The 22,360-nt window shown below is 40.2% G+C and overlaps 1 protein-coding gene across 3 annotated transcripts in view; it reads right to left on the reverse strand.

Annotated features, from left to right (window-relative positions):
• Positions 1-22,360, reverse strand: part of ESR1 (estrogen receptor 1) — a 361,147-nt gene that overhangs the window by 201,432 nt on the left and 137,355 nt on the right. For all 3 annotated transcript variants that reach the window (XM_036072959.2, XM_078054566.1, XM_078054567.1), the window contains one exon: positions 2,539-2,655. In XM_036072959.2, coding sequence (XP_035928852.1) covers positions 2,539-2,655 — 117 coding nt within the window. The remainder of the gene's footprint in view (positions 1-2,538; positions 2,656-22,360) is intronic.

The following is a 22,360-nucleotide window of genomic DNA, read 5'->3' on the forward strand; positions in this document are numbered from 1 at the left end:
AGATAGTAAAGATCAAATAAGGATCAAATGAGGTCATACAGGCGGGGCCCTAATCCAACAGGACTTGTGTCCTCATAAGAAATAGAAAAAACACCAAGGATGTATGAGTACAGAAAAAAAGGCCATGTGAGGACAGAGTGAGAAGGTGACCATCTGTAAGCCAAGGAGAAAAACCTCAGATGAGACCAAACCTGATGACACCCTGACCTTGGACTTCCCAGTCTCCGGAACTGTGAGGAAATTTCTGTGGCTTAAGCCCCCCAATCTATAGTATTTTGATACAGCAGCTGTTATAGACTAAATTATTTCCCACCAAAATTCCTACGTTGAAGCCCCATAACCTGCAATGTGACTGTATTTGAAGATAGGGCCTTCATGGAAGTATTAAAGGTTAAACGAGGTCATAAAGGTTGGATCCTAATCCAATAGGACCAGCACCCTTATAAGAAGAGAGACACAACCAGAGAATGCTCCCTCTATGTCTGCGTCCACAGAGAAAAGGACACAGTGAGAAGGCAGCTATCTAAAAGCCTGAAAAGAGAGGTCTTACCAGAAACTGGATTTTCAAACACCTTCATCTTGCACTTTGAGCCTCCAGAACTGTGAGAAAATTGATTTCTGTTGTTTAAGCCCCCCAGGCTGTAGACTTTGTTAGGGCAGGCCAAGCAGACTGATACATCAGCAAACTAACACAGATATATATTTTAGTCATAAATACGCTTTTACAAGTATATGCATGCACATGCCGACTGCCTAGGTGTAGTGGAATTATCTAGAGTTGTATTTGAAAACAGTGGGAAGATTCTTATTATGGCTTTGCATATTAAAATTTTTGTTAGCTAAAAAATGAGTATGCATAATTTATGTTTATGCAGCCAGACTGTATTTTGATATAAATTAGGAAAAACAGAATTGTTTTTATGAAGTGCGGTCAATATATGGGTACGCTCAAAGGAAAAATGTTTTGGACGTATTCACGAGTTGATTATTTCAGCTTTCAGAAAGAACGTAAGAGGCTGGGCTTAATCTACCTGCCGTCATCAAATAAGCACATTAAACTTTGGACTCCACTGGTTCAAATTAAACTTTTTACATGCACTGTTATATTCCTGTCACTTTTCAAGTTACCTTAAGAAGCTTTTTGTGAGTTTAATTAAGCCTGACTAATTCTCTAACAGCACAAAGAAAGATGAATTCCTTAAATATTTAATCCATTTATGACTCCAAGTGTCATTTTCTGAATGTGGCTGTTAAATTCTTGGAATTAATTACCCTTTGAATTAAAGCTGCTTTTTCAAGACATATAGTCACAGCTCACACAATGCGTAAATCCAATATTTCGTCTGTTCATCAAGAGAATTTATTCCAAATGCTGTATTTAAAATCCCAACCTGGCAGGCTTATCTGTGACCACGGAACTCAGGAATCTTTGACTGTAAGCTTCCTTCCAATCAGGTTCTTGGTCTTCCTTCCGCTGCCCGTTTCAGCCAAGTATTAACAAGCTAAAGGTTAGCTGCCCTCCACCTGCACAATCTCCATTCTTTTTCATTGTTAACTCCCTTCTCCTTAACTCATGTTCAAGCCCCGTCTCCTTCAGAAAGCTCTTCCCCTATTACAGTCAGCAGACAACATAACATAATCCTAGGTCCCTCCGTCCCCTTTGCATCCTCCTAAAACACTGAATGCGCCATGACTTGAATTACACATTTTCTATTTGTTCTCTCCCAGTATTTTGAAGGCAACCCAAGACTGGCAGCTGTGTTCCTCAAGACCAGATCCCCCAAGAAGACAAGAACAATAAGGCAACCACATCCATAGAGCAGGTAATACCCTCAGAACCAGAAAACTGGAAAACCGGACCCGCGAGGGGACAGAAAACCACACGCATGGTCGTACTCACGCACGCACGCGCGCACGCACGCACGCAGCCACAAAGATGGAGGCACACAGGCACAACACCTGAGTGCCTCATGATTTGTTAGCGCTCCACAGTCATTCCCCTGCTCCCAGCCCCGTGCCAGATGCTGAGGTTGCGGGAGCTGCTGGTTGACTCAACTTCTAATGAAAAAAGCTGCCTTTTGATTGAAATTCAAATTCGCTGAGGGATGTTCACAGATTGGAAGATTATAAATTATCTATTTAGCTCTCACATTTACAAGTCTCAATTTAGGGAAAGCTTCTCTTCAGACATCGTTTTCTAGCATTAGCCATATGAACAGTCACTGAAAAAGATTTCCAGAACAATTCACTGAGCAGTCTTCCTTTCCTTCCATCGCCACCTCCCACAAACCTCTGGTTTAAAATATAAGTATTTACATCTAAAATATAAGACACAAAATGGCATGTTAGAATCTCCATTTCCAGGCACTTCCTATTAAAACTAAAAATGTGTTATAAAAATACTTGTGTTGCAAAGAAAAATAGGAATAGGAATAGGAAACAACGAATTAGAAGGGAAAACACTGCACTGCCCCGGTTGTTGGGACCGAAGTAGCCAGCACTGGGGGGCCAGGGGCGCCCTGGGGGGCAGGTACCTACCGCCTTTCATCATGCCTACTTCATAGCACTTGCGGAGCCGACAGGCCTGACAGCTTTTCCTCCTGTTCTTGTCAATCGTGCACTGGTTGGTAGCTGGACACATGTAGTCATTATGTCCTATTAAAAGCAAGAGGACAGAATTAATACTATTTCAGGAAACGTAGCCAGGCAGAATCTACAGGGAAGCTGCCGGGGGGATGTTTTCCTATCACTTACTTGGCCTGACTGTGCCGCTAGCTCTGCGTATGCCATCCCTCTGCTGCCCTTCTCCAAGTCGGGGGGGGGGGGGGGGGGGGAGGGAAATGTCTCCTAGACTTGATTTTTGCCTCTGCCAACTGCTTCAGGAGTTCTTCGGGCAAATCACCTTCAGTGCACACAGCTTATATTTGGGGGCAAAAGGCTTTATATACATGCACACATTTTCTCAGCAAATAAGGCTTTTTTTTTTTCTTTGACCCACACCACTAGCTAAAAATCCTTGTTGGAGTAACACTGTTAGAACTTTCAGAGAGTTTCAAAGTTTCTTAAAATAGAATTTAGAAAATCTTTAGGTAGGTATTCAAATGCAGCCTGGAACACCTAAATTCAAGTGGGGGGCTGTGAGCTGGGGTGGCAGCAAAGATCAGTCCTTATTCACTTACTAGCTGGAGAACATTGAGTGGGGTAGTTAACATCTCTAGGTCTCACCCCTCTCTAACCTGGAGAAAATAAGGGCTCCTGTTATGTGGCACTATTCTAAGAAGTAAATGTGAGAATACCTGTCAAGGGCTTACCACAGTGCCCAGGATATGGTGAGCACTCAATAAATATTTGTTGTTGCTACTGTTACTTTATTATTGATCCTCTTTCTTTTACCTCTTGTTTACTGCATCTCTCTTGCTCAAATGGTCTTTCTCATTCACGTTCATCATGTGCAACTCCCGGGACCTCACATCACTCTCAAACTTTCATCTTACCTCCCACCTCTTCTTCTCAGTTCAACTCCTCAGAAAGGTCTACACACTTGAGGTCTGCTTTTTCCTCACCTCTCCTGCATAGCTCAACCCATGCCTGTTTTCTACGTTAGCTGCCCCACAAAAGCTGCTTAAATCCTTCTATCAAATGACTCCTATTGCTGAATTCAACAGATATTTTCAGTCCACATCATACTTGACCTATCAGAGCATCTGACAATTCCTCCCTTCCTCTTGAAACATGCTTTTCCCTTGGCTTCCATAATTCAGAACTCCCCCCGTGTTCCTTCCCCCTCAGGCTGTGGCTTCCCAGTGTTACTTGCAGATTCCCTCCGTCCAGCATTAAGCTAGAGCGGCACAGGGCTCAGTGTCAGGCCCTTCTTATGACTCCAAATTTTCCCACAAGAGAATTTATTCCATGGCTCCGTCTTCCACAGTCATAAACTCAGATGACTTGCAGATTTGTACTCCCAGCCCAACCCTCTTCTCTGAGTTCTGAGTACATACAGCCAATTGCCCACAAGAAGTTTCTGCTCTAAGATTTAGAGGTCACCTCCATTTCTTTAGCCCTCAAAAGAAGTCTGGTTTCTAATGTGGAGTATATTAAACTCCACAAATTAATAAACATTGGCATGTTTTTATGAAGAAGTCCATTTATATAAGTCTAAATTCTTATACCTGAATTTAGACCATGGAGATGATGTGGACTATTTTAAAATGTTCCCCGTACTCAAAAAAAAAAAAAAAAAAAAAATGAGGAAATATTGCACCTTCTAATTCAGATCATCTGTATCTCTATTTTCCATTCACCAAGGGCAAGATGCAACATGTACTGAAGTGTTTTCACTACAGAACTCTTTGTTCTTTATTCAACTTAAGGGTCAATCTCAATTAGAATAGGGTGGAGTTGGGCCTTAACAAGAAATGTTGGTCTCATAAAACTTGTTTCTCCATCTTTAGATATACATTATAAAAGTACTATATAAACAGGCTTCCAATGAAATTAACACGTGCATTCTTTTTTCGCATCATAGGAACCAGCAAACTAGCTAGCAAAACTGTAAACTGACCACTTTAGTAAGAGACCACACACTGCCTCAAATATCCAGGCACAATTTTCATGTTTAGAACTGCCCTTATTAACAGGGACAGGATGAGGAAATCATAGAACCAGAAACAAAATTTACCTGGGCAGACATTAACTTTAAGCAAAAGTTGCTGTCTTGTGACACCTCAAAGAAACTTTCAGTGTTTTGTCCCCTATGATGCTTATGCTGTACATGCTGATTTATTTTAACTCTAAAAAAATGAGTCTATATTAAGTCTCAGAAGAAAACAGTCAATAATCATCCGAACCAAAAATTAACTTTGATTTACTTTCCTCTCAAAAACCAGTTATTTTGCAAGCCAGAAGACGGGAAAACTGAATTGGATCAGAGGCCAATTGGTGAAATGTTTTATGTTTGCATTGGCCATCATTATAGATGTGTATCCCCTATTACAGTCAGCAGACAACATAACATAATCCTAGGTCCCTCCGTCCCCTTTGTATCCTCCTAAAACACTGAACGCGCCATGACTTGAATTACACATTTTCTATTTTTTCTCTCCCAGTATTTTGAAGGCGACCCAAGACTGGCAGCTGTGTTCCTCAAGACTAGATCCCCCAAGAAGACAAGAACAATCAGGTAACCACATCCATAGAGCAGGTAATACCCTCAGAACCAGAAAACTGGAAAACTGGACCCGCGAGGGGACAGAAAACCTGAAATTCCTGAACTAACATGTTTAACAGATAAAATACACTGGATTTGTGCAATTGAATTCATCCCTTAACAAGAAAGAAAATAGATGCACAGCGGAATCATGTTTGTAATGCAAGCCTTAGGTGAAAAAGTGGATTTTCTCCTGCTCTAACTACATTAAAATTTAGAATTGGTAAATTGGCAACAAGAAAAAATGAACAGGTACATATCTGATATATGAACTATAAGTTTAGTACCTTAACTAAACACCATTAACAACTATTTACAAGTCTTCAACTGACATCAAAGAAGGAAAACAGCAAGGTAGGTTTTTATTCTTTGAGTATAATAATTTTGTAAAGGTGTGTTATTTTTTCTTTTTTCAAGTAGGCTCCACGCTGGGCAGGGCTCGAACTCAGGACCCTGAGATCAAGACCTGAGCTGAGATCAAGAGTCAGATATTTAACCAACTGAGCCACTCAGGCACCCCAGTAAAGGTGTGTAATGAAAGCAATTGAAGCAATTAAAAAGTTAGTTTCTTTAAGAAGAAACTTCACTCGAAACTTTATTATTTGTTCTTGTGAAAACAATGCTTGCAAAAATCCTATCCTATTGGAGTAGAGCTAATTAAAAAAAAAAAAAACTTACACTGGCTGTATGAATGAAACAGTGTTTTCACTGGAGACAGTGAAGAACTCCACGTACGTGTGACAAGACCAGCCCCAACATGCCTTTTACACAGGCCCAGATGAAGTGTGAAAGGCCAAAGCCAAGATGTGAGGCTCAGGTGACATCTTGGAGAAAGAATCACTATTTTGTTGCCCACCAAAAAATAAAAATAACGCCTTTGGACTAATGGGTCTGAATAACTGGGAGTGGAGAGAAGAGGAAATGGATGAAACCTAAGCAGAAAGCATGAGGAGCAGGAACCTGCAGGCCAAGCCACACAGCTCCTGGGCCAGCAGATGGGCACACATACAGCTTTTCTCCACAGGTCTCTGGGATTCCTTCTCTCGCCTTTTGTTTTTCCTTTTCTTCCTATTTTACCCTCTGTCAGTAGCAGCTGTTTTTGCCTTGTTACCAACCCGCAGAAAGACGACACTTGCTAGTTACAAAAATAAGCAATGACCCATAGTCAGAGATTCAAAAGAAATATAAAACAGACCAAATGGGAAACAAGCAGGTGAGGACTCAGAGAAAAGGAAGCCCTCGCGCCCTGTTTGGCGAGAATGCAAACTGGTGCGGCCGCTGTGGAAAACAGTATGGCGGCTCCTCAAGAAATTAAAAATAGAGCTACCCTATGATCCAGTGTTTCCACTCCTGGGTATTTACCCGAAGAAAACAAAATCATTAACGCAAAGAGATATCTGTACTACCATGTTCATAGCAGCATTATTCATCGTCGCCAAGGTATGGAAACAACCTAAGTGTCCATTGACAGATAAATGAAGAAAGAAAAGGTGGTATTTATATATTTATATAAATATATTGTGGAATATTATTCAGCCTTAAAAAAGAAAGAAATCCTATCATTTGTGACAACATGGATAAATCTGGAGGGCATTAGGTTAAGTGAAATAAAGCCAGACACATACGCCTGGGGTCACTTCTGTGGAGTCTTGAGACTAATAAGGTCTAAGGACCTGATGTATAACATGGTGACTATAGTTGATCACACTTGTATCACTGAAATCTGCTCAGAAAGTAGAACTTAAATGTTCTCCCCACAAAAAAGTAAACACATGAGGTAACGGATGTGTTAAATCAGTGGAGGGAACCCTTTCACAAAATATAGGTATAGCAAATCATCACAAGGAACACTTTAAATATCTTATAATTTTGTCAGTTATGCTTCAATAAAGCTGAAAAAAAAAAATAAAACAAGCAGTATCCTGAGAGAAACTTAACATTGGGTATCTTTCCTTGTGCCACACTTTTCCCTCAGCCTATTCTGGAGGTCATCTCAGAGCAAATCTCTTTTGCCGAACTTCACACCCATATACCTACCTGCGCACGGTCCATTTAGACTTCACGTTTTCATAGCCTATTCAAGATGGATGTGTCCCAAACACAACTGATGGCCATCTTTCCTCATCAGTCTCTTCTTTTTTATAACCACACCACAAAGCCTGAGACCTGGCGTTATTGCAAGACTCTACCCTCTTCCTCACTTGAACCCTCACACACATGCACACACTGATCAAATCAATTATTTTTAAATTCGTTTTCAAAGCAAAATCAATTTTTCCCTGGGCCCACCATCCCTACCATAACTCATACCATCTCCAGCCCAGATTATCTCAGCAGCCCACTAAGCCACCCTGCCTCCAGCCTTCCCCTGCCAACCATTCCCCACTGTGTTGCCAGGTGATTCTTCTAAAATCATACACCACCATGCCACTATCCTGCTTTGATATTCTGATGCTCCTCAAAGCTCTAAGGATAAAATCTAAATGCCTTAAAACAGCTTATCAAGCTGTTCCTGATCAGCCCCTCCTTTCCTGACCTTATCTCTTCCACTCTCTAAGTTCTAACCATGTCCTGTTCTAACATAGCCTTCTCCTTCTCACGCCCAGGACTGCACACACCGTTCTTTCTTGTGGAAACACACTTCCCCTACTCTTAAGCCCAACTGACTCCCATTAATCTTTCAGGTGTGTCAGTCGAGATATCCATTCCTCTGGGGTTCCTTTCTCCCCCTTCGATGATGCCTAGCTTTTGTCCTGTCACGGTGCTTACTACATTGGATTTTAATTGCTTGTCACAATCCCCAGGTGACTATAGGCTTGACAAGGGATGGACTATATCCATCTCATTTATCACCATTTATCCTGTGCCCAGCACATTCTCAGGCACACAGTGGAGCGCACCACATATTTGTTACCTAAACAAAATAGAGTTGCTAAAGCTCTGTGTTGCCTCCATCCCAATCCCATCTGGAGCCCAGGCCCTTTGAGGGGGCAGGTTGGAGTTCTATAAAGGAAGTAATGACTGAGAAGATGATGATCCCAAACAAAGCAATGGCTGCCATACCCAGGACCCCAAAACTCAGGTCCACAAGAGCAAAATTTGGTTCTAAGAGAATTTGTTGTAGAAATGAGAGTTCAAAATATATGATTTTCATTAGAAAATGAAGGATTAAAAATGTTCAAGGTAATGCCAAGGAAAAAATATACCAAAATGTGCATTAATCATCTCTGACTAGTAGAGCAGACAAGGCAGAGAGAAGAGGTGAAAAAGCTTAAATTAGCTTTGCCAAATTCTTAGGGCTAGAGAAGGAGGAACAGGACGAGAAGGAGGTCAAAGATTCTGGTGGCTTGTGCCAGGATGTCTCAAAAATTATTCTTATCATTATTCAAAAAAAGGATCTGATTTGAGAGTAAGGTGGGAAGAAGAGGTGTGGGAAAACCTGAAACATGTTGTATTTGAGATTTCAGTAGCACACCAACAAGCAACTACCCAACAAACTATTATTATAAATGTAGTACCGAAGCTTGGGAGGCATGTCAAAATGAAGTTGGACATCATATGATCCAGAAATTCCACTTCTGGGTATATGCCCAAAAGAACTAAAGGCACAGACTCAAACAGATATTGGTACACCCATGTTCATAGCAGCATTATTCACAATAGCCAACAGCTGGAAACAACCCAAATGTCCATTGGCAGATAAATAGATAAAAAATATGGGAGATACATAAAATGGAGTTTTACTCAGCCTTCAAAAGAAATAAAATTTGGATATATGCTAAAACATAGATGAACCTTGAAGACGCTCTAAGTGAAATAAGCCAGACCCAAAAGGGCAAATATTGTATGAGTCCACCTAGATGAAATATCTAGAGTAGTCAAATTGATAGAGACAGAAAACTGGATAGGAGTTATCAGGAGTTGGAGGAAGGGGGAAATGGGGAATTTATTGTGCAATGAGTACACAGTTTCCATTTGGGATGATGAAAAAGTTCTGGAGATGGACAGTGGTGATAGTTGCACAACAATGTGAATGTACTTACCACCACTGAATTAAAAATGATTAAAATGGGAAATTTTATGTTATGTATATTTTTCCACAACTTTTTTAAATGAAGTTGGATGTATAAGAAGCATCTCCATGAGGTAGGACAAGAAAAGGAAATCAAAGATGTGAATTTTAAGTTGGCCTATTCAGATTTCCCTCTAAGAAAATGCCCTTGGGCCCAAGGGCTGGCCAGCAGTACTGGCCAGGTGCTCCCCACAGCGTGGAAAAGAACTCGATACCTACACCTAGCCAGATGTCTAAATACTGTTATACTTTAAACTATCATCAAAACGTTTCTCCCTGATGTAATTACAATATTATAACATCAGGAGGGCATTTCAGAAGCAGCAATGAAATTATTTCCAGAACCTGTGATTCCTAAGACTCCCAAAGTTAAAGATAGGAGTGATCAACCACATGAAATATATTCATCAGTAGATTATGGCACATTTTATCAAAATCTCCCTGGAAGACCTCTCAGCACATTCCAACATAAAATAGAGAAAGAGAGAGTAGAAGGCAAGGTATTAGGGAAATAAATAAGAAATTTACTTTCTGTAAAAGAACAACTGCAGTATTATGTTTGGAAATAAATTTTGACTCAGATATTAAGTGAATATTCTCTGATTTACAGATGGTGCAATGAGCCAAACAAAATGAAATAGAATTTGGCTGTCTCAGTGAACACATTCCTAAAAATCCAGTGAGGACATTCAATGTGCCATGATTTGAACTATTTCACAACCACATCTGTATGTAATGGCGTGCAAATAAAAACGGCATGCCTTAATAATGCAGCCCGAATTATATTTTTGCAGCTAGTCAATTCTGGTATATTTTAAGGGAAATAAAAATATTATTTGCATCTAAGGATATTTTTAAAGGAAAAAATACTTAAAGGAATTCTAGGAAGGATAATTGTCATGGAAATTTTCTTTTTCCAAATGAAAATGAAGAGGAAATCCTCGATTTGCCCTTTTCAGACCCCAGTCTGCTAAAAATTTTGGCCAGGGTAACGACATGATCCCTCTCCTTGTCCAGCCTTGCTTACCATCTGCGAAACCACAATTGTTTTAAGCACCTGGCCCAGGATCAAACCAACAGCTGCAATAAAGGAAAACATAATGAAATCAGTGACCACCATCTCATTGTAATACACCAGAGACAATGAACTACTTTCAGTAATGCCTCTTAAGGCTCAACAAATAAGCAAGAGCTGTTCTACAGCCCAGAAAAGGACTTTCTGAAATTGCTTCTTCTGGGACAATAGATAAGCATCACACAAAAGAGAGCAGTGTGATTAGTTCAACGCCAGGCAGCATTCAGCTCGCCTCCGGACCTCTCTCCTTTGGTCTGTTCAACTGTTTCCAGAGAGTCCCCCAAGCTTTCTCCTAACTTAGAGTCATTTAAAGTCCAAACGCTGATGTCCAAAAGCAGTAGAAACTATTTCAAAGTGCTCTTGTCCAAAGCTGAGGAAACAAGTAAGAGGGAAATGGGGGAGGGGGAACCAGAGCAAGAGGGCAAAACTCAGAGACCCTGAGCTGCATTGTGCTTACGTCCTGGATTCCACGTGCCACTGAGAAGCACACTGTCCCACCCTCCCGCTCCTGCATGATCACTGCGGTGCTTTCAGAGGGAAGGGAAAGAAGGTGTTTACTCAGATCTGACGTGGTCTGGAATCTGAATGTCCTTTAAGCTCTGGCCACCTAAATGTTAAATAAGGGGTTTCATCCTTCATCAGGAGCCCTCCAAAATGAAGTCCCTAGTGAAGTTCCTCCCAGGCATCCTGATAAAAGTCATGAAAGAAGAGGAAGGAGCTTCTGTTTCAATGGCCAAAAGACTCCTCTAGCATATTTGAACAGGAGTTGTTATTCTCTTTTTATCTTTAAGTCCATTTCAAAAGTGAGGAAATAAGCCAAAAGACAGTCTGTCAGACTTAGAAATAACTACAAGTCTATATTCTCAGCTTGAAAAACAATTTCTCCCAACAAGTAGAAATAAATGGGTTCATCCATTGTATTGCCAATGAACCTTTACATGAGAGTTGTTTGATAAAACTAAACCTGTGCATAAGGACAACTGTTTTGTATTTATTTGTCCTTATTTGCATGGTAAATTTAACTCAAAGTAACATAGATATTCTCATGCATTTTCTAGTCCTCATGGTTGGGGACAGTTTCGCTGACACCTAGCCCTGCAGCCTAGCAAAGATCCAGATGAATTTTAGATGTTCAGTAAACAAATGTGTGGGAATGTATTAAATCCACACTTCCTGGGCATCCAGACAGCTCAGGTCTATGTGGCCAGACTGCCCTATGAGGAGACTCTCAGAAGAGCCACTCCACAATGCTCGGAAAGGAGTTTTCTCATTTCTCAAGGGTGTTCGGACTTCTCAGTCTATATGCTTGTTCACATCCCATTCCAGCTAATGAAAACAAGAGAGTCTGGAAAAGTCAACAGTCTCCTCCCCACCCCACCCCCACCACCAACCTTGAGAATTAGCCTCCAGAAGGATAATGGTCTGAGTGCCTTGAACAAGCTAAACAGTTAGATTCTTGGCCCCATGCTCTCGTCTATGAAAGGGAAGGGAAGAAGAGCCCATTCTGGTTCTAAATTGATTACTCTCTTTTCTCACCTTCCGGAGGAACATACTTCCTTTTCATCTGGCTTCTTGGGGTTCTAGATTGGTGATTTTTTTTTTTTTTTTTTTTTTTTTACTGCTGAAGAGCCAATCTCCATTTGTACTTGCTGCACTAAATGGAAGGAATATGGGCATATTTGGGGAACATCCCACAGTGCTCAGGGCACTGGACTCATGTTTGAGTCCTAGGTTTCATGAGATCCCAGTTGACCAGGCAATCCCTCTGGGTCTTTTGATACTTGCTGCACTAAATAGAAGGAATATGGGTGTATTTGAGGAACGTTACAGTGCGCAGAGCACTGGACTCATGTTTGAGTCCTAGGCTTCACAGGATCCCAGTTGACCAGGCAATCCCTCTGGGTCTCCCTTAGTGGCTGCTATGAGGCCCAGAGAGATAATATATGTAAACACTTGGTCAACCATAAAACTTTGTGCCAACAGAATGTATTACTATGGACTAAAATACAGCCATTTAAAAAAAATGAGACCTATATGTACCAATATGGAAAAATCTCCAATATATATTATTCAGTGAGAAAAGTTATTCACAGAATAATGTGTAGAGTATAATGCCACTTACATAACCAAAATATACCTATGTCTATAAGTGTATATGTGTGTGTATATATAGGCAATTTTTGGATGAAACTATTAATAGTGTTTACCTATCAAGAAAGGAAGCATGAATTTTGGTATGGGACCAGAGGAAGGTGTTAACTTTACATCATGTACCATCTTATACTGTTTAACATATAACATGTGTATTCATAGTTTTTTTAATAATAATCAAAATAATAATTTAAAAAAGGCATTTTAAAAAATTTCTAACCAAAACCAGCCTGGCATTAACAATCTTCATTCCTTTTCTGGTTCTGCTACCACCCACCCAGCAGTTATTTCTCTCTACTTTACAACCCCTGGACTAAGTAATAAACTTAACCACCAGAACCTTGTTAAGCAAGGGAAAACTACCACATTTCTTTTATAAAGAATAGGAAAAGGGCTAAGCGTGAGCTGTGTTTTCCGACCTGCAGATACTCCAGCAAAGAACGAGTAGCAGACACCCAAACCACAGGCAGAGGCTCCAGTCTGTTTCTGCTCCTATTCCAAAGCCATCCTGAGTACCTGTGACTCTCCTCCTGCACCTGCTGGGCCTGACCCAAACCTTTATCCCTTGAGGGACCAAGGTTTCCTCTCCATATAGAGAGTGAAGTCATCAGTAACCTTTATCCTTTGCCAGGCAGGATATAAGGAGGCACACGGGGGGCCCCAAGTTCTGCCCCATGCATGGTGACAGCCCAGTTCCCCTTGGCAAGCTGGACTAATTCCAGCCAACTCTGTGCCCCTCTCTTCTTGCCTTTAAACCTAGTGGGACAAGGAGCCGGCTACAGTGGCAGCCCTCACTCCCAGTGTCCCTTTTAGAAGGATTCCTCCCTTGAGGGAGGCAATAGAACACAACAGTTAAGAGAACATAATGGGTTCTGTACTCCAACTAGTTGGGTTGAATACTGGTTTTATTTCTTAAATGCCTCAGCTTCCTCACCTACAAAATGGGAACAATTATAGAGCTAACTTCCTAGAATTTCATGGAAGATTAAATGAGATGATGTATATAAAACCCAAAACAAGGAGCCTGGTGCAGGGCATTAAACTTTAGCCATCATTATTAGATATTAAAACCCCAGATCGGAAGAGCTCTTATTTGTAGGCACAGCATCTGAACGACGATACCCTCAAATCAGTCTATAATAACCTATCATTTTCTTAGTAGTTAAATAATCCCTTTTTACCCTTAACTCCCTTCACATCATATAACTTGCGAGGCTACATTTATGCAGTGAAATGTAAATCATCCAAAACACTTCGTCATATCAAAAGAATTCACTCCAGTCAGCATACAGCTAACTATCAGAGCTGGAGGCTATTCTAGTAGCTTGAAAAAGCAAGCAAAACTATAAGAAAAATAGCCATTTATTCGAGGTTCTTAAGATACATTCAAACACCTTTTCAAACAACCAAGAATTACAGTCTAACTGTCCAGGAATGTGAGGAAGTCATAACATGCTTCTTTGAGAAGAGCTAAACTACACTAATAATTCTCTTCTGGGCTTTAAAGAGAACGCGGCTGTCTCTTCTGTCCAAGAAGATAAAGGACAAAAGTCATCTATAGCCAGAAGTAAGCCCCAAACTATTAAGCCAATCGTACTCTGATTTCTGATTCAAGGTACCTGAATTACTGTCATTACTTACAAATAAGAACAGGGAAGAGGGACTATGTTTATTTAACAGAATATATTTCAAGAGGTGTTAAATTTGGTATAATTACCTTTTTGAAATCTACTCTTTTCTACTGATTAATAATTTGGTGTCACTCCAAATTCCCATCTTGAAGTGGCAATTATAAAGGTTATTATGAAGTTTTTTTTTTCTAATTTACTAAAAAATTCTAGGCTAATTTGGAAGCCGAGCCCACTCTTTGGGAATGCCTTCATAGAAAGAGATTATATTCTTTGGTGTCACTATCAAAGACATGGCAAGATTTAAAACAGACTATTTAAACTCACCCAACCATAAGATAAAGTCTATCCCAATAATCTATATATCCAACAAGTTTTAATTTAAAAAGTATTTGCCTCTAATTCTATACAATGCAAGTTAAGCACTATATTTGTTCTTTTTTAAAGGATATTTTAAATAAGGGAAGACTAGATAAAATTTTTTAAAAAAAGAAGTGATGTAGCAGGAAAAACATTCGTTCATTCAAGCAATTTTGAGTCTGCTATATGCAAGAAGCTAGATATAAGTTTCTGCCCCCTCCCCACCCAAAAGTAGAACATTCCTACAAAACCCTTTATAAGACAAAATAGTATAAAGCAAAGAGTGTCCCCTGCTTTCCAAAAGTTTGCACTAAGGCCACATGGCTTTTACGGAAGACCTACATTAGTACCTGCTTTTGCTAACTGAAAAAAAATCTGAAGAGGATTTTGCTTTTACAGTAAAAGCTATTACTAATGTAGGTCTTTCATAAAAGTGAAGTGGCCTAACATGAACATTCAGAAAACGAAGGATACCTGTACTTGATATTTTGAGAGTCCCAAGGATACACTGTCCGTGCTCTCCAAAGCTTGACATTCTTTTTTTTTTTTTTTAAGTAGCCCCAACACGGGGCTTTAACTCACGACCCTGAGATCAAGACCCTGAGCAGAAATCAAGAGTCATTCAACTGACTGAGCCACCCAGGCGCCCCAGCTTGACATTTTTTTTTTTTCCAAAGATTTATCTATTTATCTGAGAGAGAGAGAGAAGGCTCGCACAAGCAGAGGCAGGGGGAGAGGGAGAGAAGCAGACTCCCCACTGAGGGCAGAGCCCGATGCAGGGCTCGATCCCATGACCCTAAGATCACAACGTGAGCCAAAATCAAGAGTTGGATGCCCAACCAACTGAGCCACCCAGGCGGGCTCCAACACTCTAAATAGGGTAAAGAAGCAGAGGTAAGAGGTAGACATCCACAGAGAAGTTTTCAAATCCCTGACTCCCTTCCTTTGGTTTTGTAGTGGAAATGTTAACTAATTTTCAGGTGCTGGCTATGAGAAAGAAATTTATGTTTAAGAAGTAAGATAAAGATGATTTAGAAGCAAAATAATGAAATGTTAAGGTATTTGCTCTACTTAGCCTCAGAGTAGAAAGATACATTAGAGGAAACTTGATAGAACCAGTGGGAGGTAAAAATGATGATGACTCTTTACAGGTTAAGCATAATCTCTAACCACTCTATCAGTCCAGTAACGTAGAAATCACTGTGCCATTTATAACTGAGGAAACAGAAGTTCAGAGACAACAGGTATGATAGACACCTAGGGGTGTCTGGCTCACAATGCTATCCTTTTCTCTGGAACAGCCCCCTACTCAGGGTAAGCTCCCAGGATCACCTGTGAAATGTGACTCTGTCCCACAACAGCCAGTTGGTTTAGCAATGTGTCCCTGACCAAAGGCGAGCCCATCAGAGCCCTTCTGCTAATATCTTCTAAATGGAAGAATGTCATAGGATGTGAGGCTTGGCAGCTGGTTCCCTTCCCTTCTTAGGGGAAATGCAAGTTTACAGAGAGCATGAAGCTGGCACAGAGAGAGGAGCAGAGGCATGGTTGGGGTTCTGACGGGCTCTGAATCCCTGGGCCCACGGTCCCGAGGTCTGGCTGTACCCCCACCATGACTACAGTTAACCAAGACACTCAAGTAGCCTTCCATCAAAATTTACTCTTTGCCCCCACCCCAAAGCTAGTTTGAATTTGATTTTGGTCACTTGAAACCAGAAGATCTACTTAATACCTGAAATAGTTTTGCTAAGATGATATAGCTGATAAGCCATAATAATGATAACTAAATATTTTTATGGCAATTTATAATTGTACAGCAAAGTCTCATGTGATAATCATTTTTATTAGCTATCCTTAATAAATTGTGACAAACTATGACCTGGATTAAAAATGCGAAAAATATATTGAGGGTAAAGAACAGTCATGCTATTTTGTATATCATAAGTCATGAAAGTTGAAAAAAAAAAATGGGTGAAAGAAGGAAAAAGTAAAAGGTTAAGGAACATGAAGCTTTGTTTTTCTGACCCTTTCTGGATCTCCTGCCATATCAGCAGGTACGAAGCAGATAGCCCCATAATGACTGTTCCTGTAAAGATTTTCTTGGAAGAATGCTACTGTAGCCTGACTCATATGCCTTTTTATAATAGTTCACTCCACTTAATTGGTAATTGAAACAAAGCCGATTTTGAAAAGGGAACAAATCTCTACCAAGTCTTGCAAAAATAAATCAACCTGACCTGTTATTTCTTGGTAAATGATTCAGTCTTTAATTTCTACTCCTTTCACTTTAAATATACTATTAAGTACTTAAATGACCTCATACCGTGAACTACAAATCACAGCAATCCCTAATCCAGTTACAGTTTTAAGCAAAAGGGCAGTCCTAAATGAGACCACACCAGATCAGGTGTGAGTGATCTTGTTTCTACTTAAAATACAAAGCTAAACTCCTTAGGGGGAATAATTCAGCAATTGAAAGTAATACATTAATTCACAAATAAAATACTAAAAACAAACAAGAATGGATCAAGAAGCAGTGTAATGGGGAAGGACACATCTCAAATTCAACTTCCAGTCTTGTTGCTCAGTCGTCCAAATGCATCCAAAAAAAAAAAAAATCGCACATCCTGACTCAACAATCTCAGAATCATTTCCTTCCTCTCCCTCAAAATCCAGCCGTTGTGATTCACTGTCTGGTCTCTACCTCCCAATCAGCTGCTGCCTCTCCTCAGGCAAAGCTGCCTTTCCACGTGGTAAGGGCAGGGCCCACGTCAGCTGCCAGATTGCACATCCCATGATCCTCTGCCCCTCCTCAGTCCCACCCAACTTTCTTGACCTTGTCTGTGTCCATGGTTCCTAGACTCTGACAGCTTTCACCACGTGCAAGCAAACTCTACAAGAGCAAAGGGGTGGATCGAGTAGCAGTAGCAGGATTTTAAGAGATCCCTTCTCAAGGAGGTGAAAATGAAGAGCTTTAAAAGAATGGCCTCGAAAACTAAAATTCATGTGGATAAAGAAGCTCCAGCATTATGAGAGTCAAGTGAGAAAATTAAATATCTCTAAAAAGAAAATCACAAAAAAACAAAAGAAAATCACTAAGACACTCGTGATATTTCTAAGAGTGAATGCAACCAAATATTCTGTCTCTGCCCCGAGGAAAGAAGAAACAGCTTATCCTAGGGGCACGTGAGCCCTGAGAAAATGCTCTACACTTGGACTACTGACCCTGAACCTGGGCTGCCAGGACAACGCAGAGCTCAGAACTCCCTGCGACTTCAGACAGTTTATCCCAGAAGACAGTGTCAGCACCTTGTCATTGGGAATTTTTCTCTCCCAAGAGCTTCTTAAAGGTATAGATGTACTTTTGAACAAGCAAAAGGGAATCATTGCAGTGATGAGTCCATTATAGTAAAAGATAACGCTTTGCTTTCAATTTCTCCAGCTACTTCAAAATGACTTTCCTACCTTTTATCCAACTGTTTTCAGAATAAAATAAATACAAAATTTCTATTTCTAAATGAAGAAGTGGGAGCAGAATGAATTGCTAGAGTTCATTTCATCAGTTGCTTCCGATGCCACTGGCAACAGGGAGTTGATGGCACAGGGCAGACAAGCAAGGTGAGGATCAAGCACTGTCTCCAGACTGATCTAATGTATGCAGTCCCTTCAAATGAGTGTGGGCTTTATGGCAAATGTAAGATGCAAATGCACTGGAAAGCACCACTCCTTTCATGAAAGCTTGTTGTCAGAATGTGCTTACTCAATTAGGGGACGCTAAGGAACAGTATAACCACTGTCATGTGCAGGCCCTCAAATTGCATCCCCTTTTAAAGTGTTCCTGATTCTTGAAATGTCATGGAAATGCCGGTCTAATGCATACTTAATCTAGTGCCTTAGGCAAAAGGCTAAGGCAGCAAGCGATGAAAGCCACATCCCAAGCCAGAACTTCAATGGCTATAGGCCATATTCAAATCAAAAGGGAAAAAATTCTTACTAATCCTACTTCTCTTGAATGACTAAATTTTAAGACTCTCAAGGCATCCTTTGGGATTATAAAGAAGACTTTTGAAGGTAGTGGGACTTGAGAAATATGAAAAGGAAGTTAAGAGCCCCTAGGTCTGGGCATCAGGATTGCAATTCCAGTTTCTGCAAGGGTTCAGTTCTATTACCATGCAACTGCAATCAACAAACTGGTAACACCCAGCCCCTCCCATGCTGGTTCCTGCTCCCTGGGATGTATGGTGAGAGTAATCACTGTTTGGCTGCATGATGTTGCTGATCAGGCCAGGTGCTCTAATGACCTAGATTCCTGGTGGTATCATTAAACCCAAGGCCTTTCTTTCTCTTCCTTTGTTATAGCTTCTCAACAACTCAAAAGAAATAATATTTGGGGGGCTTCAGCTACCTAATGTCCACCTGATGTAATTTCACTTGGGTTCATGAATAATGAAATGAAAGCTGCACTTCAGTGCAAACTTGGCATCTTGCGAACAAAGAATAAAGACATTTCGAAAATAAAGTATGAAGACTTGCTAGACCCATAATAATCTTTCTCTACTTAGGAAAGAGTAAGGAAAATACTAGCGTGAAATCGGTTAATCAATTGCAACATGGCTTTTTAAAATAATGTTTTTATATTACAAGTAAAAAATGCTTATTGTAGGAAGATTAAAATGTACATAAGCAAAAAAATACAATTTAGCCATAATTCTATCACTCAGAGATACTCACTGTTAATATTTTAGAGTACATATGTCCCAAGTTTATACATATTCCTTTCCCTCTATATAGTATGTATATGAATATGCACAATTATGTATGTACCTATGTGTATGTGCATGTGTATGTGAATACACACACACACACACACACACACACAAGAAAGTGTTTACAAGAAACCTTTGACTCAAGCTCTTTCTCCTATCTTATATTCAGAAAAACTAAGAGGCATTTTATGAGCAATGAATGGTCCACAAGGCTCTTAACAGTATTTGTATTTCTGGGGAAAATGGATCCAAAGTCAGGGATTGTGACTCGGATGTGCTTCATTGGTTCAGTAAACAGATGTGAGAACAAAAGCAGGAAAAAGGAGAAGGGTCCCCGAGCCCCAAAGCCAAGCCAGCACACACTTTGCTTCTCCTGCCCTTCCCTTGGATTTACAAAAATTCAGGAAGGAACACTGCCAGAATAGGCAGCAGAATGGAAAAAGCCCATTTCTGGGATCTACATTCATATACTTCTGTCTTCTCATGCATCTCACGCTGCATCAATAAGTGCCAACCTTAAGATCAAGTATTATAGAGAGAATGGAGGGAGGGGAAATGAACCCCTTCAAATATCTTGTATATAATTAATGAAAACTAACCAAACCATTGTCTTCCTTCTCCAAGATCAGGTTTACTGCCACGCTTTTAAAAATTAAAGGATGTATCTAAGTTTATCACCTACTAATGGTTCACATTATGGGAAAGTTTATCAATTCTTGAAAGCAAAAGTCCCTGGCCATTTTTAAAAACATCCCTTCATAAAGTATCTCATAAAGCTAACACCAGGAAAAATATCAAGAAAGTTGCAAACATAAAAATTATGAAGTCTAAGCTGAGCCTCCCTAAATTTATCTTAGCTCGGGACCAACTGTTTTCTTCCACATCAACTATCACATATATTTACCCCCAGAATAGCTGCATTCTGTATTACTACAGAGAAACATCTTTGGATTTTTATTAACATCACTCGTCAAACTTCAAAAATAAGCTGAAATAAACCATTACTCACATCGTGGAAACGAATAAAGTATTATCAACCTCTGGGTACATAACAGACTTACTGCTAATAATAGCGATACAGAGAGACACATGGGATATTTTTAAAATAGGTCGTTTTTAAAAACCCACACTCTTCTAAAATACTATAGAACACTCCACAGCATTGAACATGCAGAAGGGAGGATGTAATCACAACAACAAATCATGGGGCACTTAAAATGAAGTAGAATTCTCTGCCTGGTCCTCGGGATGGGCACCAGTTGAAGCACCATCTCCTCCACAATGTCTTCAAGTTTACTCCAGAGCACTGTGCCTGCTCCCTCCTCTCAACTCATTAACATTATCATCTGAAAGACCCTTCTGTCCCTGTATACTGTTTTGCAACTTCTCCTGCAGTTGCTGAGTTGAACTCTTCTATGGTGTAATACATATTACAACCTTTCCCTCTGTGCACAAGCTGAATTCTTCAGTGGATTTCAGGGTCTCCAGGTTATACATTTTTGCATTTGTGAAGAACTCGAGCAGGGAGGTCTGTGGGTGTATACACATGTGCTAGGAAGAGGACAGGAAGGAAAACCAAGGATTGAGTCTCATAAAAGAGAGACCACACTCCTTAGAAGCCAGGTTGGGTGGTGAGAAGGGGAAAAAAATGGTATGTACCCGATAACACAGGTGAGGAAAACACAAATCCCACAAGGGTTTGGTGAAGACATGGAGCAAATTAACTTAATAAGCACAGGAGCCAGTCAGTGCAAGGGATTGTGCATGAGGTAGAGGAAAAGACAGGGCTGGTATGCAAGCGCTTGTGGAGTGGGACGGGCACCCTTGGAGTAATCGGTAGGCTAGCAATCAAAAACAAAACAAAACAAAACAAAATAAAGAAGAAAACCATCTCTATGGTGACTATGAGGTGCCACCATGGCCCTGGTTAACAGTATTGGTAAATGCACTCTTAATACAATGTTCAAATGAATTCCCTTATGAGTAACTCTGAAGTGTCAAAGGAACAAAATGATCATGAAATCTGATTATCTTAAGAAGTGTAATTTCTCTTCTCTGCTGTATAAGGAAAATATTGTATGTGTCACTTAATGAAATATACTAAAGGGGCGCAGCCATTATTTTAAGTCATTGTGCTTAGATTTTAATCATAAAAATTTCATATTTATAAATGTAAGCTAGCCACCCATTCGCTCCGTACTTTCTAATATATGATACATGATTCTGAAACTGCCAACAAATCAGATAAAAATGACGTTCATTTGGATAAAATTTTAAAACCATACACTCTCTCTCAAAGAAAATAGAACAGGACCTATTGCAGGGAGATATTATAGTTAATAATTAATAATAACTAAGTTGTTTTCTTCTTTTTTTCCCTTATGCCTTACAGCTGAAAAAATAAAATCTCTTTCCATTGCAGCTAAAGGAAGATGAAAATGGGGAAAATAATAGGAATACTCTCCCCACTATATTCTCTCTCAAGTCAAGTATTTCTTTCCTTTAAAAATACCAAATCTGGGGCACCTGGGTGGCTCAGTTGGTTGGGCATCTGCCTTCGGCTCAGGTCATGATCCCGGAGTCCCAGGATCAAGACCCGCATCAGGCTCCCTGCTCAGCAGAGTCTGCTTCTCCCTCTGCCCTTCACCCCACTTTTGCTCTCTCTCTCTTGCTCTCGCTGTCTCTCAAATAAATAAGTAAACTATTTTTAAAAATATCAAATCTGCTCTATAACTTGCACGTGAGCAGAGAATTAACATAATAGCAAGAAAAATTTTACAAAGTAGATGATATATCTATGAAGTAGATTTTTCTTGAATGTTCTTTCTCAATCAAAAAGCCAGGCAAGCAGGCTACAGTATAACCTGTATATATAGACCTGAAACAGTAAAGTATATTATATAGTTCGGAAATGAGGGCGCCTGGGTGGCTCAGTTGGTTAAGCGACTGCCTTCGGCTCAGGTCATGATCCTGGAGTCCCAGGATCGAGTCCCACATCGGGCTCCCTGCTCAGCGGGGAGTCTGCTTCTCCCTCTGACCCTCTTCCCTCTCGTGCTCTCTGTCTCTCATTCTCTCTCTCAAATAAATAAATAAAATAAAATCTTT

Source organism: Halichoerus grypus, chromosome 9, assembly GCF_964656455.1.
Source record: "Halichoerus grypus chromosome 9, mHalGry1.hap1.1, whole genome shotgun sequence".
Classification (NCBI taxonomy): Eukaryota; Metazoa; Chordata; class Mammalia; order Carnivora; family Phocidae; genus Halichoerus; species Halichoerus grypus.